General features: G+C 49.2%; 1 protein-coding gene across 1 annotated transcript in view; it reads right to left on the bottom strand.

The window, feature by feature from the left end:
* Nucleotides 1-22,135, bottom strand: part of LOC142497945 (uncharacterized) — a 60,741-nt gene extending 38,606 nt beyond the window's left edge. The window contains exons 1-4 of the mRNA XM_075606418.1: nucleotides 21,911-22,135; nucleotides 20,274-20,387; nucleotides 16,317-16,493; nucleotides 12,178-12,330 (exon numbers count right to left, since the gene is read on the bottom strand). Coding sequence (XP_075462533.1) covers nucleotides 12,178-12,330; nucleotides 16,317-16,493; nucleotides 20,274-20,387; nucleotides 21,911-21,962 — 496 coding nt within the window. The 5' untranslated portion in view covers nucleotides 21,963-22,135. The remainder of the gene's footprint in view (nucleotides 1-12,177; nucleotides 12,331-16,316; nucleotides 16,494-20,273; nucleotides 20,388-21,910) is intronic.
* Nucleotides 22,136-23,727: the final 1,592 nt, after the last annotated feature.

Genomic DNA, 23,727 nt, shown 5'->3' with positions numbered 1-23,727 from the left:
CAGTGACGCTGCCTGTGACCGGATCCCCAGTGACACAGTGACGCTGCCTGTGACCGGCTCCCCAGGGGCACAGTGACGCTGCCTGTGACCGGATCCCCAGGGGCACAGTGACGCTGCCTGTGACCGGCTAACTAGGGACGCAGTGACGCTGCCTGTGACCGGCTGCCCAGGAGCACAGTGACCCTGCCTGTGACTGGATCCCCAGGGGCACAGTGATACTGCCTGTGACTGGATCCCCAGGGGCACAGTGACGCCGCCTGTGACCGGATCCCCAGGGGCACAGTGACACTGACTGTGACCGGCCCTCCAGGGGCACAGTGACGCTGCCTGTGACCGGATCCTCATGGGCACAGTGACACTGCCTGTGACCGGATCCCCAGTGACACAGTGACGCTGCCTGTGACCGGCTCCCCAGGGGCACAGTGACGCTGCCTGTGACCAGCTCCCCAGGGGCACAGTGACGCTGCCTGTTACCGGATCCCCAGGGGCACAGTGACGCTGCCTGTGACCAGCTCCCCAGGGGCACAGTGACGCTGCCTGTGACCGGATCCCCAGGGGCACAGTGACGCTGCCTGTGACCGGCTCCGCAGGGGCACAGTGACGCTGCCTGTGACCGGCTCCCCAGGAGCACAGTGACGCTGCCTGTGACCGGCTCCCCAGGGGCACAGTGACGCTGCCTGTGACCGGATCCCCAGGGGCACAGTGACGCTGCCTGTGTCTGGATCCCCAGGAGCACAGTGACACTGCCTGTGACCGGACCCCCAGGGGCACAGTAACGCTGCCTGTTACCGGCTCCCCAGGGGCACAGTGACGCTGACTTTGACCGTCCCCCCAGGTGCACAGTGACGCTGCCTGTGACCGGCCCCCCAGGGGTACAGTGACCCTGCCTGTGACCGGCCCCCCAGGCGTACAGTGACCCTGCCTGTGACCGGCCCCCCAGGGGCACAGTGACGCTGCCTGTGACTGTATCCCCAGGGACACAGTGACACTGCCTGTGACTGGATCCCCAGGGGCACAGTGACGCCGCCTGTGACCGGATCCCCAGGGGCACAGTGACACTGACTGTGACCGGCCCTCCAGGGGCACAGTGACGCTGCCTGTGACCGGATCCCCAGGGGCACAGTGACACTGCCTGTGACCGGATCCCCAGGGGCACAGTGACGCTTCCTGTGACCGGCTCCCCAGGGGCCCAGTGACGCTGCCTTTGACCGGCTCCCCAGGAGCACAGTGATGCTGCCTGTGACCGGCTCCCCAGGGGCCCAGTGACGCTGCCTGTGACCGGCTCCCCAGGAGCACAGTGACGCTGCCTATGTCCGGCCCCCCAGGGGCACAGTGACGCTGCCTGTGACCGACCCCCCAGGGGCACAGTGACGCTGCCGGTGACCGGCTCCCCAGGGGCACAGTGACGCTGCCTGTGACTGGCCCCCCAGGGGTACAGTGACGCTGCCTGTGACCGGATCCCCAGGGGCACAGTGACGCTGCCTGTGACCGGCCCCCCACGGGTGCAGTGACGCTGCCTGTGACTGACCCCCCAGGAGCACAGTGATGCTCCCTGTGACCGGCCCCCCAGGGGCACAGTGACGCTGCCTGTGACTGGATCCCCAGGGGCACAGTGACACTGCCTGTGACTTTATCCCCAGGGACACAGTGACGCTGCCTGTGACCGGACCACCAGGGGCACAGTAACGCTGCCTGTGACAGGATCCCCAGGGGCACAGTGACGCTGCCTGTGACTGTATCCCCAGGGACACAGTGACGCTGCCTGTGACCGGACCACCAGGGGCACAGTAACGCTGCCTGTGACCGGCCCCCCAGGGGCACAGTAACGCTGCCTGTGACCGGCTCCCCAGGGGCACAGTGACGCTGCCTGTGACCGGCCCCCCAGGGGTACAGTGACCCTGCCTGTGACCGGCCCCCCAGGGGCACAGTGACGCTGCCTGTGACTGTATCCCCAGGGACACAGTGACCCTGCCTGCGACTGGATCCCCATGGGCACAGTGATACTGCCTGTGACTGGATCCCCAGGGGCACAGTGACGCCGCCTGTGACCGGATCCCCAGGGGCACAGTGGCACTGACTGTGACCGGCCCTCCAGGGACACAGTGACGCTGCCTGTGACCGGCTCCCCAGGAGCACAGTGACGCTGCCTGTGACCGGCCCCCCAGGGGCACAGTGACGCTGCCTGTGACCGGATCCCCAGGGGCACAGTGGCACTGACTGTGACCGGCCCTCCAGGGACACAGTGACGCTGCCTGTGACCGGCTCCCCAGGAGCACAGTGACGCTGCCTGTGACTGGCTCCCCAGGGGCCCAGTGACGCTGCCTGTGACCGGCTCCCCAGGAGCACAGTGACGCTGCCTGTGACCGGCTCCCCAGGGGCACAGTGATGCTGCCTGTGACTGGCCCCCCAGGGGTACAGTGACGCTGCCTGTGACCGGCACCCCAGGAGCACAGTGATGCTGCCTGTGACCGGCACCCCAGGAGCACAGTGACGTTGCCTGTGACAGGATCCCCAGGGGCACAGTGACGCTGCCTGTGACTGTATCCCCAGGGACACAGTGACACTGCCTGTGACTGGATCCCCAGGGGCACAGTGACACTGCCTGTGACCGGATCCCCAGGGGCACAGTGACGCTGCCTGTGACCGGATCCCCAGGGGCACAGTGACGCTGCCTGTGACCGGCTCTCCAGGGGCACAGTGATGCTGATTGTGACCGGCTCCCCAGGAGCACAGTGACATTGCCTGTGACTGGATCCCCAGGGACACAGTGACGCTGCCTGTGACCTGCCCCCAGGGGCACAGTGACGCTGCCTGTGACCGGATCCCCAGGGGCACAGTGGCACTGACTGTGACCGGCCCTCCAGGGACACAGTGACACTGCCTGTGACCGGCTCCCCAGGAGCACAGTGACGCTGCCTGTGACCGGCCCCCCAGGAGCACAGTGATGCTGCCTGTGACAAGCTCCCCAGGAGCACAGTGACGCTGCCTGTGACCGGCCCCCCAGGCGCACAGTGACACTGCCTGTGACCAGCTCACCAGGAGCACAGTGACGCTGCCTATGTCCGGCCCCCCAGGGGCACAGTGACGCTGCCTGTGACCGACCCCCCAGGGGCACAGTGACGCTGCCTGTGACCGGCTCCCCAGGGGCACAGTGACGCTGCCTGTGACTGGCCCCCCAGGGGTACAGTGACGCTGCCTGTGACCGGCACCCCAGGAGCACAGTGATGCTGCCTGTGACCGGCCCCCCAGGGGTGCAGTGACGCTGCCTGTGACTGGCTCCCTGGGGGCACAGTGACGTTGCCTGTGACAGGATCCCCAGGGGCACAGTGACGCTGCCTGTGACTGTATCCCCAGGGACACAGTGACACTGCCTGTGACTGGATCCCCAGGGGCACAGTGACACTGCCTGTGACTGGATCCCCAGGGGCACAGTGACGCTGCCTGTGACCGGATCCCCAGGGGCACAGTGACGCTGCCTGTGACCGGCTCTCCAGGGGCACAGTGATGCTGATTGTGACCGGCTCCCCAGGAGCACAGTGACATTGCCTGTGACTGGATCCCCAGGGACACAGTGACGCTGCCTGTGACCTGCCCCCAGGGGCATAGTGACGTTGCCTGTGACCGGATCACAAGGGGCAGAGTGACGCTACCTGTGACCGGATCACAAGGGGCACAGTGACGCTGCCTGTGACCGGATCCCCAGGGGCACAGTGACGCTGCCTTTGACCGGATCCCCAGGAGCACAGAGACGCCGCCTGTGACCGGATCCCCAGTGACACTGCCTGTGACCGGGCCTCCAGGAGCACAGTGACGCTGCCTGTGACCGGATCCCCAGGGGCACACTGACGCTGCCTGTGACCGGCTCCCCAGGGGCACAGTGACACTGCCTGTGTGACCGGCTCCGCAGCGGCACAGTGACGCTGCCTGTGACCGGCCCCCCAGGAGCACAGTGACGCTGCCTGTGACCGGCTCCCCAGGAGCACAGTGACGCTGCCTGTGACCGGCCCCCCAGGCACACAGTGACGCTGCCTGTGACCGGCTCCCCAGGGGCACAGTGACACTGCCTGTGTGACCGGCTCCGCAGCGGCACAGTGACGCTGCCTGTGACCGGCCCCCCAGGAGCACAGTGACGCTGCCTGTGACCGGCTCCCCAGGGGCACAGTGACGCTGCCTGTGACCGGCTCCCCAGGGGCACAGTGACGCTGCCTGTGACCGGCCCCCCAGGGGCACAGTGACGCTGCCTGTGACCGGCCCCCCAGGGGTACAGTGACCCTGCCTGTGACCGGCCCCCCAGGGGCACAGTGACGCTGCCTGTGACTGTATCCCCAGGGACACAGTGACACTGCCTGTGACTGGATCCCCAGGGGCACAGTGACACTGCCTGTGACTGGATCCCCAGGGGCACAGTGACGCCGCCTGTGACCGGATCCCCAGGGGCACAGTGACACTGACTGTGACCGGCCCCCCAGGGGCACAGTGACGCTGCCTGTGACTGGCCCCCCAGGGGTACAGTGACGCTGCCTGTGACCGGCCCCCCAGGGGCACAGTGATGCTGCCTGTGACCGGCCCCCCAGGGGTGCAGTGACGCTGCCTGTGACCGGCTCCCCGGGGGCACAGTGACATTGCCTGTGACAGGATCCCCAGGGGCACAGTGACGCTGCCTGTGACCGGCACCCCAGGGGCACAGTGACGCTGCCTGTGACCAGATCACAAGGGGCACAGTGACGCTGCCTGTGACCGGATCCCCAGGAGCACAGTGACACTGCCTGTGACCGGATCCCCAGGAGCACAGTGACGCTGCCTGTGACCGGATCCCCAGTGGCACAGTGACGCTGCCTGTGACCGGATCCCCAGTGGCACAGTGACGTTGCCTGTGACTGGATCCCCAGGGGCACAGTGACACTGCCTGTGACCGACCCTCCAGGGGCACAGTGAAGCTGCCTGTGACCGGATCCCCAGGGGCACAGTGACACTGCCTGTGACCGGATCCCCAGTGGCACAGTGACGCATCCTGTGACCAGCTCCCCAGGGGCACAGTGACGCTGCCTGTGACCGGCTCCCCAGGGGCACAGTGACGCTGCCTGTGACCGGCCCCCCAGGGGCACAGTGACGCTGCCTGTGACCGGCTCCCCAGGGGCACAGTGACGCTGCCTGTGACCGGCCCCCCAGGGGCACAGTGACACTGCCTGTGACCGGATCCCCAGGAGCACAGTGAAACTGCCTGTGACCGACCCTCCAGGGGCACAGTGACACTGCCTGTGACCGGATCCCCAGTGGCACAGTGACGCATCCTGTGACCAGCTCCCCAGGGGCACAGTGACGCTGCCTGTGACCGGCTCCCCAGGAGCACAGTGACGCTGCCTGTGACCAGCTCCCCAGGAGCACAGTGACGCTGCCTGTGACCGACCCCCCAGGGGCACAGTGACGCTGCCTGTGACCGGCTCCCCAGGGGCACAGTGACGCTGCCTGTGACCGGCCCCCCAGGGGCACAGTGACGCTGCCTGTGACCGGCCCCCCAGGGGCACAGTGATGCTGCCTGTGACCGGCCCCCCAGGGGCACAGTGACATTGCCTGTGACAGGATCCCCAGGGGCACAGTGACGCTGCCTGTGCATGTATCCCCAGGGACACAGTGACACTGCCTGTGACTGGATCCCCAGGGGCACAGTGACGCTGCCTGTGACCGGCTCCCCAGGGGCGCAGTGTCGCTGCCTGTGACCGGCCCCACAGGGGCACAGTGACGTTGCCTGTTACTGGAACCCCAGGGGCACAGTGACGCTGCCTGTGACCGGCCCCCCAGGATCACAGTAACGCTGCCTGTGACTGGCCCCCCAGGGGCCCAGTGACGCTGCCTGTGACCGGCTCCCCAGGAGCACAGTGACGCTGCCTGTGACCGGCTCCCCAGGGGCACAGTGATGCTGATTGTGACCGGCTCCCCAGGAGCACAGTGACATTGCCTGTGACTGGATCCCCAGGGACACAGTGACGCTGCCTGTGAACTGCCCCCCAGGGGCACAGTGACGCTATCCTGTGACCGGATCACAAGGGGCACAGTGACGCTGCCTGTTACCGGATCCCGAGGGGCACAGTGACGCTGCCTGTGACCGGATCCCCAGGAGCACAGTGACGCTGCCTGTGACCGGATCCCTAGGGGCACAGAGACGCTGCCTGTGACCGGATCCCCAGGGGCACAGTGACGCTGCCTGTGACCGGCACCCCAGGGGCACAGTGACGTTGCCTGTGACTGGATCCCCAGGGGCACAGTGACACTGCCTGTGACCGGCCCTCCAGGGGCACAGTGACGCTGCCTGTGACCGGATCCCCAGGGGCACAGTGACACTGCCTGTGACCGGCTCCCCAGGGGCACAATGACGCTGCCTGTGACCGGATTCCAAGGGGCACAGTGACGCTGCCTGTGACCAGCTCTCCAGGGGCACAGTGACACTGCCTGTGACCGGCTCCCCAGGGGCACAGTGACGCTGCCTGTGACTGGCTTCCCAGGGGCACAGTGACTCTGCCTGTGACCAGATCCCCAGGGGCACAGTGACACTGCCTGTGACCGCCTTCCCAGGGGCACAGTGATGCTGCCTGTGACCGGCACCCCAGGGGCACAGTGACGCTGCCTGTGACAAGCCCCCCAGGAGCACAGTGACATTGCCTGTGACTGGATCCCCAGGAGCACAGTGACATTGCCTGTGACTGGATCCCCAGGAGCACAGTGACACTGCCTGTGACCGCCTTCCCAGGGGCACAGTGACGCTGCCTGTGACCGGCCCCCCAGGAGCACAGTGACGCTGCCTGTGACAAGCCCCCCAGGAGCACAGTGACATTGCCTGTGACTGGATCCCCAGGGACACAGTGACGCTGCCTGTGACCTGCCCACCAGGGGCACAGTGACGCTACCTGTGACCGGATCACAAGGGGCACAGTGACGCTGCCTGTGACCGGATCCCCAGGAGCACAGTGACACTACCTGTGACCGGATTCCCAGGAGCACAGTGACGCTGCCTGTGACCGGATCCCCAGGGGCACAGTGACGCTGCCTGTGACCGGCACCCCAGGGGCACAGTGACGTTGCCGGTGACTGGATCCCCAGGGGCACAGTGACACTGCCTGTGACCGGCCCTCCAGGGGCACAGTGACGCTACCTGTGACCGGATCACAAGGGGCACAGTGACGCTGCCTGTGACCGGATCCCCAGGAGCACAGTGACACTACCTGTGACCGGATTCCCAGGAGCACAGTGACGCTGCCTGTGACCGGATCCCCAGGGACACAGTGACGCTGCCTGTGACCTGCCCACCAGGGGCACAGTGACGCTACCTGTGACCGGATCACAAGGGGCACAGTGACGCTGCCTGTGACCGGATCCCCAGGAGCACAGTGACACTACCTGTGACCGGATTCCCAGGAGCACAGTGACGCTGCCTGTGACCGGATCCCCAGGGGCACAGTGACACTGCCTGTGACCGGATCCCCAGTGGCACAGTGACGCTGCCTGTGACCAGCTCCCCAGGGGCACAGTGACGCTGCCTGTGACCGGCTCCCCAGGAGCACAGTGACGCTGCCTGTGACCGGCTCTCCAGGGGCACAGTGACGCTGCCTGTGACCGGCTCCCCAGGAGCACAGTGACGCTGCCTGTGACTGGATCCCCAGGGGCACAATGACGCTGCCTGTGACCGGATTCCCAGGGGCACAGTGACTCTGCCTGTGACCGGCTCCCCAGGGGCACAGTGACGCTGCCTGTGACCGGCCCCCAAGGAGCACAGTGACGCTGCCTGTGACCGGCCCCCCAGGAGCACAGTGACATTGCCTGTGACTGGATCCCCAGGGACACAGTGATGCTGCCTGTGACCTGCCCACCAGGGGCACAGTGACGCTGCCTGTGACCGGATCCCCAGGAGCACAGTGACGCTGCCTGTGACCGGATCCCCAGGGACACAGAGACGCCGCCTGTGACCGGATCCCCAGGGGCACAGTGACGCTGCCTGTGACCGGCACCCCAGGGGCACAGTGACGTTGCCTGTGACTGGATCCCCAGGGGCACAGTGACACTGCCTGTGACCGGCCCTCCAGGGGCACAGTGACACTGCCTGTGACCGGATCCCCAGGGGCACAGTGACGCTGCCTGTGACCAGCTCCCCAGGGGCACAGTGACGCTGCCTGTGACCGGCTCCCCATTAGCACAGTAACGCTGCCTGTGACCGGCTCCCCAGGGGCACAGTGACGCTGCCTGTGACCGGCCCCCCAGGAGCACAGTGACGCTGCCTGTGACCGGATACCCAGGGGCACAGTGACGCTGCCTGTGACCGGCTCCCCAGGAGCACAGTGACGCTGCCTGTGACCGGCTCCCCAGGGGCACAGTGACGCTGCCTGTGACCGGATCCCCAAGGGCACAGTGACACTGCGTGTGTGACCGGCTCCTCAGGGGCACAGTGACGCTGCCTGTGACCGGCTCCCCAGGGGCACAGTGACGCTGCCTGTGACCGGCCCCCCAGGAGCACAGTGACGCTGCCTGTGACCGGCTCCCCAGGAGCACAGTGACGCTGCCTGTGACCGGCTCCCCAGGAGCACAGTGACACTGCCTTTGACCAGCTCCCCAGGGGCACAGTGACGCTGCCTGTGACCGGCCCCCAAGGAGCACAGTGACGCTGCCTGTGACCGGCCCCCCAGGGGCACAGTGACACTGCCTGTGTGACCGGCTCCCCAGCGGCACAGTGACGCTGCCTGTGACCGTCTCCCCAGGGGCACAGTGACGCTGCCTGTGACCGTCTCCCCAGGGGCACAGTGACGCTGCCTGTGACCGGCTCCCCAGGGGCACAGTGACGCTGCCTGTGACCGGCTAACCAGGAGCACAGTGACGCTGCCTGTGACCGGATCCCCAGGGGCACAGTGACGCTGCCTGTGACCGGCTCCCCAGGGGCACAGTGACGCTGCCTGTGACCGGCTAACCAGGAGCACAGTGACGCTGCCTGTGACCGGATCCCCAGGAGCACAGTGACATTGCCTGTGACCGGCTCCCCAGGAGCACAGTGACGCTGCCTGTGACCGGCCCCCAGGGACAAAGTGACGCTGCCTGTGACCGGCTCCCCAGGGGCACAGTGACGCTGCCTGTGGCCGGCTCCCTGGGGCCTTCAGCCCCCGGGTGTGCGTTTAGAGCAGGGACGAGGTAGTGGCCCTAGGCCTCTGCACACACTCACCTCGCAGGCCGTCCTCACATCCCTAGTCATTGCCAGGGGACACGATGTCAGGGGACACTGTCATGGCAACTGTAACACACGCTAAACTACAGAACATGATCTTTTCTACTGTTGTGAAACACACATATAGTTAACACACAAAGAAAAACACACAGACAGACACACCCACCTGCACCCATAGACACACCCACAGACACTCGCAGCCACATCCGCAAACCCCTGCACCAACATCCACAGACACACACACCGCCACAAACGCAATCACCGCCACAGACGCACACCACCACAAACAACATACACACCACCACAGACACAATCACCGCAACAGACATACACCCCTACCGACACAGACACACACACACACACAATATAAATATAGAAGTGAACATGGCAACAAAAAAACAGTTATAATAAAAACAGCAGAAGTGCATAACCTTCAAACTGTGTGAACATATATATAGCACTACTACTGTAATGTATTTTTTTAAAACAGGGGTGTGTGGCCAGCACACGCGTTCACATTCAACCTACTTTGTATTTTATCAATTACATTGTACATTGTTATTGCCAAAACAAAAAGAAGTTTCACTTATAACGCGCGTGCTCGGCAAACACCCCACTTTTTTTTCCTTTTATTTACCCTTGTGTATGTATCTCCATTCCTTACCACGGTCGGTTTTCATTGACCCATTGTCTGTACTATTTGACCAAATTTTTTTTTCATTCCTTCTTCCCAAAACCTTTGTTTCATCCTTATGAGCTCTGTGTTTTTTACCTTTTGTCACTACTACCTCAATCTGCCTGTGTACTCTTCCTATACCTCTCCCTATACCTCTCCTCGTGTACTCTCTCTATACCTCTCCCCGTGTACTCTCTCTATACCTCTCCCCATGTACTCTCTCTATACCTCTCCCCATGTACTCTCTCTATACCTCTCCTCGTGTACTCTCTCTATACCTCTTCCCGTGTACTCTCTCTATACCTCTTCCCGTGTATTCTCTCTATACCTCTTCCCGTGTACTCCCTCTATACCTCTCCCTGTGTACTCTCTCTACCTCTCCCCATGCACTCTCTCTTTACCTCACCCCATGCACTCTCTCTATACCTCTCCCCATGCGCTCTCTCTCTCTCTCTCTCTCTCTCTCTCTCTCTCTCACCATGTACTCCCCCCATGTACTCTCTCTATACTTCTCCCCATGTACTCTCTCTATACCTCTCCCCATGTCCTCTCTCTATACCTCTCCCCATGTCCTCTCAATATATGTCTCCCCATGTCCTCTCTCTATATCTCTTCCCATGTACTATCTCTATAGCTCCCCCATATACTCTCTCTATACCTCTCCCCATGTGCACTCTCTAGACCTCTCCCCATGTTCTCGCTCTATAACTCTTCCCATGTACTCTCTCTATACTTCTCCCCATGTACTCTGTCTCTATACTTTACCTCTCCCATGTACTCTCTACAGTACAGCTCCACATATTTCTTTCTATTCCTCTCCACATGTAGGAGCCTATTCTAGTAGGCTTCATAACCGCTTATCAAGGCTTTTTAGCAATTCTCAGCCAAAAAGCTACAGCGATTTAGAAAGCCTCGATAAGTGGGTGGTGAAAGCATTAATTGACATTTTTGTCACTCGTCAAAAACAAATCAACGGGTGTGCAGCAATAAGCCCCTTATTTGTGCAATTCTACAAGCCTCAATTAGGTTATTGAGGCTCTAGATTTCCAATTTACTCCCAAATTCCTCTCGCCAGTAAAAGTTGGCGTGAAGCTGTTGAGAAGGCGGCAAGAGAGGGACATAGAAACAATATGCCCTTTTCCTGCATCGGATTGATGCCGGGGGTCTCCGGAGCTGATATACATGAATACATGAGACCCCTGGCATGAATCTGATGCAATAAAAATGCATTTACAGGCAACATCATTACCTTAGTGGCTAACAGCTAAGGCAATGAAGGAGATAAAGATCAGTGCTATGCTTATTGTGGGTAGCAGGGGTGGGTTAAGTGGTATTTGGCCCATGGTGGGTGCTTAGGCCTTGCGGCAGGTTTTGGGTGGTGTTAACCCCTTTATGACCTTAAAGGTTAATACCTCTAAGATCATGAATGAGTTAATCCCCCCCACTACCCACACGGTAGATATAAACACAACCCAAGCCAAATACCACCTTAACCCACCAGATATGGATAATAGCTCATTTGCCCATTCTCAATAAAACATTAGCCAGCCAGCATGAATAAAGTAAATAAAACTTCAACTTACCCCTGCCATGATAAAGGGCGTCCTCATCACCATACTCCAGGTCCATGTCCTCCATTAGCAGCAAAAGTACAAGAAAAAATACAATCTAATGGCCCCTAATCCCTTCATCACCTTAGAGGTTAACAAACGCTTTAGTAATTAAGGGGTTAACCCACCCTCCCCTGCTACCTAGGAGGACTAACCACCCAACCCGGCACAAGTACCCACACCTTCTACCCATTGATTGGCACAGTGGTACATCATAGCAATATAAAATGGGCATGATAAGCCACTATAGCAGACAATGGACATCCTATTAAAAATATCATCAAGCACAACAATACACAACAATTGAAGAAATAAACAAGCACCTAAACACCACAAGAACAAAAAAACTGTAAAGCCTCAACAACACATCAATAAAATTATTCTAACACCAAAACCGCAAAAGAATAAAAATGATGTTATACCAAAATACTAGAGTACAATGAAATACAGTAAACACCTATCCAACAAAACAATTCAAGAAATAAAACCGCTAACCAATCCTAAAATGTAATAAAAAGAAGTCATCAAAATACTAAACAATTTAGTGAAAACAATAAACAGAAATAGAAAAAATATCAATCAATTCAAAACAAGCAGTTGCAAAAAAATGCATTTATTAGTGAGCATCTCAACTCCATTATAGAAAGAAAATAGGTCTTTAGTGTCGTCAGTGACTATGTCATCCTTACCTGCCAGCTGTACCACTCCTATATAGTTCAGACATTGCAATTGATTTTCAATGCAGGCCATATTCTGTATGGGCACACATTCCTCTAAGGTGTTGGCTTTAAAACAGGATGGACAATAAAAGTTGTTATCAGGTTTTGATTCTATTTGGGAATCTAGAAAGGAATTATAGAAAAAATTATAAAAAAAATAATTCACGAGAACTAATACTTCTTCAGCTCTATAACAATAAGAGCAAATCCAGCACAGTGAGAATAGGAATAACACGATACAATGTACTGTATACTTGGGCTTCTCAATTACTGGGTGATTTATATGTAGCTAAATTGTTTCACTAAAATATACATTGTAACTTGCGTTGTTTTTGTTTAGAATATCCCAGGTGCATACAGTATGTTTCCAAATGTACAAATAAAAGCAGAGCGGGAAAGAGCTCTGAGGAAAACACAACAAAAATGATGATTTGACATTTAAGGGTTTCTGTTACCTGTGGAACAATTGTGGCCTATTTACTATTTGCATTATTGTGTAGAAAGATGGTGGAGCACTGCAAAGAATTAGGGCTGGAGGCAGATCCGTGAAAAATAAAAATGCTTTATTCCAGATGCATGGTAGCAACAGCTACATTAAAAAGGGTCCTCTAACGCGTTTCGCGCTATGATAGCGCTTTATCAAAGAGTAACTCATGTCTCCCCTGATCCCCCTTATATGCTGTTCACCACGAAGGTGATTTCGCGCCAAAAATCAGTCAAAACTCTGACTGAAGCTGAATCCCCGTAAAAAACTACGGTGGCCTCATAGGGTAGAAACACCTCCGTGCTGAAAAAGCAAAGGCGGAAATACAAAAAACTACATACATAGCCAGATTGATGAACCTGGTGACGACACATAACTCAGACATTGCCCAAGAATAAAAAAATAAAATAAATAGACTATAACATACTAAATAAAGAGATGAAAAGTACATAAAATGAAAAAGCAACACATATAAAGAAATATAAAATAAATATTAGTAAATGAAACTCTTATTAGATAACTGGGAACATGAAGAAATATACCCATCAGTAGACCCATCACTCTGATAATAATGTGTCTAATATCACTAAATATAATAATAAACATGAATGTTTAGGTTAAGTCAAAATAGAAAAATAAACTGATCTCAATACAAGAATAATGGCAATAATAGTAAAGTTAAAGAGATACATATGTATAATTATCATCTTAAAACAGAGAATTTGAAAGATACATTTATAAAGATAATAATACTGTTATCACCCAGCAATAAGCTATTAAATTAACTTAGTCCTATCAAAGTATGGTGAACAGCATATAAGGGGGATCAGGGGAGACATGAGTTACTCTTTGATAAAGCGCTATCATAGCGTGAAACGCGTTAGAGGACCCTTTTTAATGTAGCTGTTGCTACCATGCATCTGGAATAAAGCATTTTTATTTTTCACGGATCTGCCTCCAGCCCTAATTCTTTGCAGTGCTCCACCATCTTTCTACACAGACTTTATCTACAAAACGGAACGGATGCACGCTGTCATGGAGCAGAAGGGGTTAATAAGTGAGTGACCTACTATGTTTATAGTTATTGTGACTATAGAGTATGTGCAGGGCTCCAGCCTATGATATAGGATATGTTTATCCACATAGTGATTGCACTGGGAGTTTCTTTATATAAGGGCTTCCATGTGGTTTCGCTTTTAAGAGTGGTTATTTTTACTCTGTCCATGTTAGGCTTCATATGGTGAGCCATATACCTTGTCACACATTCATACATTTTATACAATTAACATACCCCGGCCTCCCAGGCATTATGGCCAACATTGCACAATCCTGGATTTAGAAGCACCATCAGGAGATTCACTTCTCATCTTTTGCTATTTGCATTATTGGCATAAAATGAATGCACTGAAATCTCGAATGTAATTGCGCGTGTGTGTGCGCCTATGTACAATACTAACTGTATTAAACGCAGTGTGACATATGCTTAAAAAATAACCTTAGTGAGATACATGGGTGCACCGGGATATTTGGGTGTACAGCAAGGGAATGTGCTTATATTGTGCTTATATTGTGCTTATATTGTTGGAATAGAATTGAGTTTCTATGTATGAACCAAAAATGTATGTGACACAGCACACGTGTTTCATTCATTATATACTGTAGGTTAATAGATTCTTATTACAGAATGTCTATTGCAAGTAGAATTACACCAATAGTTTCAATTTATTAACACAAGTTATCTATTCAAATAAATGCACATAATTCTGTTAACATAAATTGTATAAATCAGGCGTTCAACTTGACGCAATCTGTCAAAATGAATTCCAAACAATAAAACTCTGCATCACATGTATGATGTCCTATAAGGAAAGTCATAGTTACGAGGCACGTTTTATGAGGGTTTGTAGTAATTTATAGAACAAAAATATTGATGCGCAATACAGTTGAAAATATCATCTTAGTACAAACTGTAGGCCCCATGGAGTTTAACATCTCTGCATATAGTAAGTACATACATGTAATTATTTGTTCAAATAGAGATGCACATTACTTTGTGCATTACAGTACTTGGAAAAGACAAATATACAGATGTACGCTGGCTGTTCCTCTGTAGGAGAAGATATTATGACCTTTGTAAAACCGAGCTCTTAATGTGATGTCACCTAAAACCAAAAATGGGCGTTATGTTCCTGAGTTATCATGGTATCCTCAAAGATAATGGCACTGCTAAAACAGCAAATCTACATCTCATTAGCATACTGTAGGCTTAACATCACATTATTGTAGCATAACATTTAGTTATCGACCAATAATGTGATATTAAATGTGACCTAGCATTACCCCCATACAGACCCTGATATAGGTCTTTAGATTGAGTTGAGACAGAGAAATAATACCGGAAAATAACACTATGCTAATTAAATCATACCTAACTGTGACTTACTGTACACCCATCCAAACACATCCAAGCCCTATGTCAGGTCCTGGATGTGAGCAACGCTTAGTTTATGTATGACCTAACTGATGTCACATTAAGACAATGTGTTAATCTGTACAGACCTTAGAGGATGTGCAATTCTACAATAAAGCCTCATTTGCATGTTATTACCCTTAGTACCTGTTCCAGTTAACGCTATGCTCATTACAGTAGAATACTTGATTTAACGCTATATTATTGTTCTTTGAATATACAGTACTGTACATCATTGTCCAAAACGAAAACACGCAACATAACTGGGAAAAGTCAAACATGAACTTCGCCTGTTCACTTCTCCGTGTTTGCTTTTTTAATTTAAACAACACATTTTCTTGAATATACATCCCTTATAATCAATGAGCCAACATCATTTTTACCTATTTTGATTTACCTGTGTTGACTTTTGACTTTAGCTGGGGTTACGTAGAGCAAAAAGAGATATGGGAAGAGTAAAGTAACATGTAAAATAGTGTGTCCGCCCTGTATTTATGGGCCGTACTATATGTAATCATGTGTCATGCGTCTCTCATTAACTGTTCTGGCTTATTGACTGAGAGAGTACCGCTCTGTAATAACTAGTCTGGAGCATTTTTCTTTACTCTAAACTACAGTAAACTTGGGGGTGGGGGGGATACTCAGGTATACAGCTCTATAAAGAGTTCTACTGCTCATTAAAAGGTGTCAATTTTAGAGCGTATTAAGGACATTTCTTTTAAGGGTGATTAAGTTGCCCTACAACTTGGCACCTTTGGGTAAATCTTACCCCATTATCTTTATACAGAGACACTGTGAGGTCACTTTTTGACACCAATCAGGAAAACACTGTACTTTATGAAACCAAGATGTGCATTTTTAATTATTTTATATAGGTTCAAATTTTAATGAAAACAAACTAAAATATCCAGAAAACTAAGGGTCTTCTGCTGAATCCTCCGAAACGGCCAATAAGGTCATATTTGGTCCAAAATTCACATTTACGTCACTGGGGAATTAATTGCTGTTTTGCATTAGTGTGCATCAGGGAAAGGTGCATTTGCCCTATTCAACATTTTCCTGCAACAAAAGTTATGTTTCATTTATTGAAAATATTACATGGGGAGTTTTAAGTTTCATGATCGTGTATAAGTTCATAAATCTATGTATACTTACTATTATACTGATGATTCTCATTGCAGAAATCTGAGCTGTTGCAGCATTGAGCCGTGACAGCGGCTTTCAAACCAGTTTGTGTTTTGATGCTCATAAACTTTGTACACGCAAAATTTTTTAAAAATGCCGATAGATAATCCTCACATCCTGATCGGATTGATGCGAGGGATTTGTCTCCTAAAATAGACACAGAGGAAAAACCGTCAGTCACGATAACAAAAGAATCTTCAGGACACGGAGGAAAGTAACAGAATGTCGGAGTGGATGTATGTGATGGGGCATTTAGTGGCTGTGATACAGGGGTATTTCTATATTTCCCAAAGGGTTCGTTCAGGTTATTTCTGACTGAAAATTGGTGTTTTATGAAAATTGGTGTTACTGTATATGAAAATTGACCCGCACAGCCACGTCGGACAATATACAGCCACGTCGGACAATATTGAATAAGACCCAAAAAGAGACACTGGAGAAAACAATCTATAGAGAATTAAAGAAGAGAGTGTGAGCAAAAGAAATAACAGAAGGAAAAGTCTATGACCCTATTCATTCAAGCAGTGGGATTTTGAGATTTTTGTGGGGTTAAATGTCATCTCACCATATTTATTAAAGTGATAAGTGTTATTTAGGAAAACAGATTGATTTGTTCTTGATAATAATATGCTAGGCAAATTTGCATTGAAATGTGAAAACTTGACATTTTACTGTAACTAGTGCTACTGTTATACGTATAAGGAGAAGGGATATTCATTTAATAGGAAGGCTCCCTATCTTTCTTTATGAACACATTTATAGAACAAAGTGCATGAACAGGTATTAAGTAACAATATCTGGGCATACTGTACACAATTCTTACTACATATTAAGATCTCACAATAAGCACTCTACATTGTCACTTATATGTGTGCGACTTGGTTGGAAATAAAACACAGAGGAATAGAAAAGTAGCATTAAAGAAATGGTAAAATGAATAAACCCCAAACTATTGATTTATAGTGAATATCAAGGAAAAAGTGGAATAATTCTGGGGGGAAAGAATTTCACCACACTCTACAGTATGTACCAAAGTAACAAAGTCCTATTTACTCTTTGCACAGGTGTGCATGCTGTAGTAGCATAGTCTTAAAGCCCATCTCGCATGTACAAGCTATTGCAAATCTCTGGTATTCTAGTACCTTTGAAAGGCAAGATTGGCTGCTTTTGTTCTGTTGGATCAGGACTCCCTATTTTAATTAGTTTAATTACCTTTTTCATGTACTTGCCTAGCTTTTCCATGTATTGTTTATCTAATAATGTACATTACTGCAAACATTTTGCTGTAGGACAATTAGCCATAGCCATTTAGCAGCGGTCCTTTCAATGCCAGGAGATTTGGCCACCACAGGTAATGTATCATCTAACCCCTTAACTAAAAACCTTCAATCTAAAAGCTTAACCATATCCCCTTAGCAAAAAACCCTACATTTTGCACCTTACCCTAAAAAGTGTAACCTTAACACCTTACCCTAAAAACTGAAAATGTAACTCCTTTTCTTTAAACCCGTACATTTAATCCCGTGCCCTAAAAAACATAACGGTAACCCATAAGCCTAACCCTAAAAAGTGTAAACACATGTACATGAATGGCCACAGCAAAATGGCCACGGCTAATTGTCCCTTTCCGAACATTACTGGTCAACAATGCCAGGGCTGGATGAGTTGATGAGGCAATTACAATATGCAATTGGTGTTGTAGTTATGATGGCCTGCTGCAGGTGAGAAGAGTACCTGAGAAGGAGGAGATGTTTTCTCATCCACGTATAACCTAGTTACTATATTTAAAGCTCTATTAGAAGTGCAGTGTAGCCGGGTTTTATAAGCAGCGAGCAAGTAAATTACTGTACTATTGTTGTTCTGGACTAAAACAGAATAGTAATACATAACATATCCAGCACTTTAATGGGAATAAAATATACACATTTCATGGCTTTCTGTTTTTCTGTTTTTAGATTTTTAGTAAAAGAACATGAAATAATGCTAGAGATATTAGCTTGCTATGTGGCATGTGCTCTGGGGAAGCGCAGATCAACACATGAGGTGTAAGGGAATATAGTCACAATGATAGAATGGCTAACAAAGTACCCAGACTGCCTGGCACCACAGCAGGGCTGCAGTAAATGTCAGTCTCCGTTCTGGCACCAAGCGTTCTCCGCTCCCGCTTCCGGTCAGCAGTCTTTGAACGCACAGCTGGAACGCACTCGCAACGGACGACTACGGCGGCCTCCAAGGGTGAAAATCTCACGCTTGGTGCCAGAACGGAGACAGACTTGTACTGCAGCCACCAGGGTTTTGCCTTTATGTAAGTGTGTACTGTTACTATTTTACTAAATACTTTATGTTTTACCCTCAACTTCCGCTCTCTCTGCAGCTTACTTGAATTCTGGGGGATCATCCTGCAATTCCTGCAGTTCCATACATGGGAGAAAAAGAGAGAACTGGCGCACAATCCAATGAATCGGGTCCCAGGATAGAAGAAAATGATTTATTGATAAAATTTCATCCAACAAACGGAGGAGAGTAACCTCATCCTCATCCTCCGTTTGTTGGATGAAATTTTATCAAAAAATCATTTTCTTCTATCCTGGGACCCGCTTCATTGGATTGTGCGCCAGTTCTGTCTTTTTCTACAGCTGATTGCATTTACTCGGTTGCACATCCTGCAGGAACTTGGATCAGTGCAGCATGTGAGTACTTTTCATTCTTTTGGAGGGGGACCGTCCCTATCGGAGGTGTCATGGGGTTTCATTGTCTGCCCCTACCTCAGGGATCATTTGGCCCCACAGAGATGGTTATTTCTTATTAGCCTGAGTCCATTTTCCACAATCCCATTGTGATCAAGCATTGGAGCGCAGTTGTCACTGCAAATTCATACATGGGAGAGTCAGATAGAATATCCAGAAGAGGCCCCAACAGACGGAGGAACAAAGAAAAGAAACCTTTTGAGGACCCTTTACTCACACAGGGCCGTGTGAGTATTATTTCTGTGCATGTATTCACCATCATCCACCCTGCTTTGACTACACCAAGTAAGTGCATTGACTGTGGTTCATAAACCCTTGTGCACTATTGTGGTGTCAGGCAGTCTGGGTACTTTGTTAGCCATTCTACCATTGTGACTATATTCCCTTACACCCCATGTGTTGATCTGCGCTCCCCTTGTTTTGTCTTTCTAACAAATTCTACCGATGATCATGGGAAGATCCTTTTAAGGTTTTGAGCTGCAGACACTGCACTCCGAAGTAGTGCACCATCATTGGGGTGCATGCAGGGGCCCTCAATTACGGTAACATCAGTGCCTTGTTTATATCTTTCACCGGTTAGAGAGAGTGCCCTAGTGTTTTTTCTACTGACATATAGTATCTTATACACAATGTAAGACCTAGATATACCCCCTCTGATTTGTACTGTTTGCTTCACAATTATACCAGTATTAATTTATTTGATAGGAAATGATTATGCAAGAAGAACAATTCTTCTCTTTCAAATCCAAAGCAATTATGTTATCCTCTAATAAAGACTGTTCTGATCATATAACAAGTAATTAATAGGGAAAGCTTCCCAATGTACGTACTTACCTAATATTCTCCACTATAACCAACATTGGCTAAAAGATTATGAGCACATGTATTCTTAATCATTGTTTCAATTTTTTACTTCTCAATTAATTTTATGTATTCCACATTAAACAAGTGAGGAGAATAAATAAATCAATACTTACATGAAATAATTGTTTGTTGAGTCCTAAACACCCACAAGTATCCCTCAAACCATAAGTGCACCATTCATCTTTGCACCTAAAGGATCTCAATGGGTTTTAATTATTTAATGATTTTTCCCCTTGTGAAATACCTGTTGCATTTAGTGATATGGAATATTAGATACTGTAAATACTGTACGTATTTTTGTAAAGATATTACTCACCGATGGTTACGTTTTCTGAGTATGTTATACAAGACCCTTTACAATCAATAATGTTGTTTCCAGAACATATCGTGGAATTCAGATTCCAACATGATTTGCATTTGATGCAATGAACTGCAAGAAAAGATAGAGATGCATAAAAATAGCGCAAGAAGGAGACTACATGGTGTACTGTACTTATTCATGTGCTGATCTTGATTAGATAGACTTGTGGGTATCATGCCACCCTGTGTAACATCAAAAGCGTCACATCATAAGTGTACATAAAAAGTGTCTACAACAGTTAATTTTGGAGTTGAAATTTGAGGTGAAGATTGGAGGAAGATCTGGACTCTGCATTACAACTTTGCCACAGTGAGACATTGACTTTTAACATCAGTGATTTATTTGTACACTTTTATCCTCCAGTACATTGGAATTCTCTCCTCCTGCATCTCACTATGCCCTTCCTATTTCTTTTTCTGTTTACTGTTTCCTCACTCCTTTGTGAGAATTTTTGTTCTCTACAAAATCTCCACTCCCCACTGCACCATTATATATACACCTCTCTCCCAACAACTTCTTTATCCCTCAATAAAAAAAACACCCACTCAAATCCTCTATTCACATACTCTATCTACTCCTTCCTGCTGCTGGTGATCTCCCCTAAACCTGAAGCCAGACATACACACCTGATCTCACTCATGCCTCCCTACACCCTCTTCCCCTGTAAATGGTGTTAACCTTTTCATTTAGCACTGACCTTCCTTAAATTTTACCCCACAAATCAAGCATCCCAATAGCCTGCACTCATGGGTTTTGTCCCACACTCAGTCACTTCTACCACCCATTGTGACCAAGCACTGCCATCTACAGCACTTACTCCCTCCCCTGCTGTCTCTGTAAGTTTCCCATTAAACCTCTTAGATTGTAAGCTCTTCGGGGCAGGGATTTCCTCTCCTATTGTCTGATTTTGCTGCACTTATTGTATAATTAAAATTCCCTGTGAAGCGCTGAGTATACTTTTGGCGCTATATAAATAAAGACATACTATACAATACCCTCTCTCCATGTAATTATAAATAATTTTGACACATAATAGATCATGTTAAAATCCTGCATTTATATAATTGGATATGCAAAGTGCATTTCTCACATGCCAGAATACTTTTATCTCCTGGGCCACAACAAAGAATAACAATATTTACAAGTTGTCACAAAATGTTTGTTATGGTGGATTGAATATGGACTAGTGGTGAAGTTATTAAAGCTTATTAAGGATGAGTTGGTAAAACATCATTCTTAAAGATCAACCGCTGACATTGATGGGGGTTTGTATCATATTCTCGCAACTGCAATTGTGGACCAGATATAGCACCACATTTGGCATGCAAAAAAATCCAGTTGAAATTGAATAGGTTTTTCGTTTCTTTGATTAATCTGGTGCTATTAAATTGCTCAGTTTTACAGGTGAAAGACCGTGCTACATTACACCCGGAGTCCAAAATTGTGTGTGACTAGGGCAAGAATGAATTTCTCTAAATCAGCAAATGCTATTACTGTATATTGAATGCACAAACTAATAACAAATCCTTAATTTGGCTACATTGTAAACATGTTGGTACATGAAAATTAAGAAACTGAAAAAATCAGCTCACCTGTACTCATTAGAGCTACGAAGATAGAGAGCGTGCAAATAAAAGACGTCATTTTGATAGAAGAAGTTCTTTGTGTTCTACTGTCTTCTTCTTTTGGTTGGAGTAACACAAGCTCCGGTCCTGATATTTATACCCATGTTACAGAGGATTACATAAGACATTTGAAACAAAGTTAGTTGACGTGTCAGGGATGTAAGGATTGAGAAAGTCAACAAAAGAATTGGACAAGACACTTGGCACACTGATAGTGACTGAAGATACAGTAGCTAATGTAAATCTCCTTTTCCTTATTATGCCAATATCATAACCCATGGGAACCATAATTTTAAATAAAGTGCTTCACTGGCAACAGGAAATAGATATTATCAAGTAACCTATAGAGCTGGCAAATTATTAAAGAACATACCAATTTTACGCAAATATAACATATATTTAATAGTTGAAAATTGAGCAAAAAATTATTTATTTCACCTAACTTAAAAATGATCTTTGTAAAATAATTATTTACAAATAATGACCAATTAGATATTAATGTTGTTTTTATTTTAATATGATTGATTGAGTTATGATAACATAATATAATGAAAGTTTATGGATTTTATTCTTGTTGTAATAGTTGCTGTTTTTAGTATCCACAAAGAATCTAATATGTTTACTAAATTTTGTATGGCAGCTAAATTATTGCATTTATAAAACCCATTTTTTAACATTATTTTTTAACGTATCTTAATAAATATGTACAGTTTTTAAGAATTTGTTCTATAGCCAATCACTTGGATTAGACTCCTATTATGGATACTATAAACAACCACTAGGAGGAAATCAATATTATTGATCATTTATAGGAGGTACTTAATTGTTACCCCTATGTTTAAGACTTATAGCAACCAAGCAATGATAGCGCCCCTGACGAAGAGGACAAGGTCCTTGAAACACGTAGGGCTGACATTGCTAAGGTTGCTGTTTGTGCTAAGAGTACTGAATTACTGAGAGTACGTGCATCAGATAGCTCTCCCGTATGCCAAGTCTGGAGGGGGACCAAGTATCTGCCCAAAGTCCAACCCCCGATTAATGACACACACGCTTACGTCATGAGTCATCTGACGCGGAAGCGGATACATGTCGCCGATCGAGTGAAGGAGAGAAGGAAGAGACACTGAGCACCCCAACCAATGGACAAGTGGATCACTACTGTTCCAGCGGTCATTAAAGTACCGAAGTGCCTGTATCAACTTATTTTTTGTGAGTGTTTATAACCATTTTTTATTCATCTTATAAACTGACTATACTACTCTATGGGCTTTGTGCTTTTTTCTCTTTTTGTCTTTGTTTCTACAGTTTTTACCGGTCCTGAGGTTAGTTCCGGTTATAAAGAAGCAGCATACCCATATTCAGCCTCAAATTGGACTCTGAATCTGGGAACACTTGATGTGACTATATATTTTTTATTTATTTATTTATCATTTTTAACCATTTAAGTGCTATTTTCTTATTTGTCATTTTGTAACCCATCTTTTTATCTAATTACCTGTTGTTGATGAAGTAGGAGCGCCAGCAGACACACCTATTACTAGAGGGTTTATGCCTATCTATTTTTTATTTGTGTCAGCTATTTATTTATTGTTTTTTGTTGTCTTACAACAATATACAGTATAAGAGGACCATATGTTCCGGTTTCACTGGAATCGTTTTTTGAGTGCTTGTCCCGGTTTGTACCTAATTTGTACTGGTTTTTAAATTGTCGCACCAAACCTCTTGGAGCAGAAATTTAAAACTGGAATATATGAGATCTTTTGACCCCCAAATGCTGCAGCCTG

The sequence above is a fragment of the Ascaphus truei genome, chromosome 6 (assembly GCF_040206685.1).
Source record: "Ascaphus truei isolate aAscTru1 chromosome 6, aAscTru1.hap1, whole genome shotgun sequence".
Taxonomy (NCBI): domain Eukaryota; kingdom Metazoa; phylum Chordata; class Amphibia; order Anura; family Ascaphidae; genus Ascaphus; species Ascaphus truei.
This window is presented reverse-complemented; position numbering and strand designations above follow the sequence as displayed.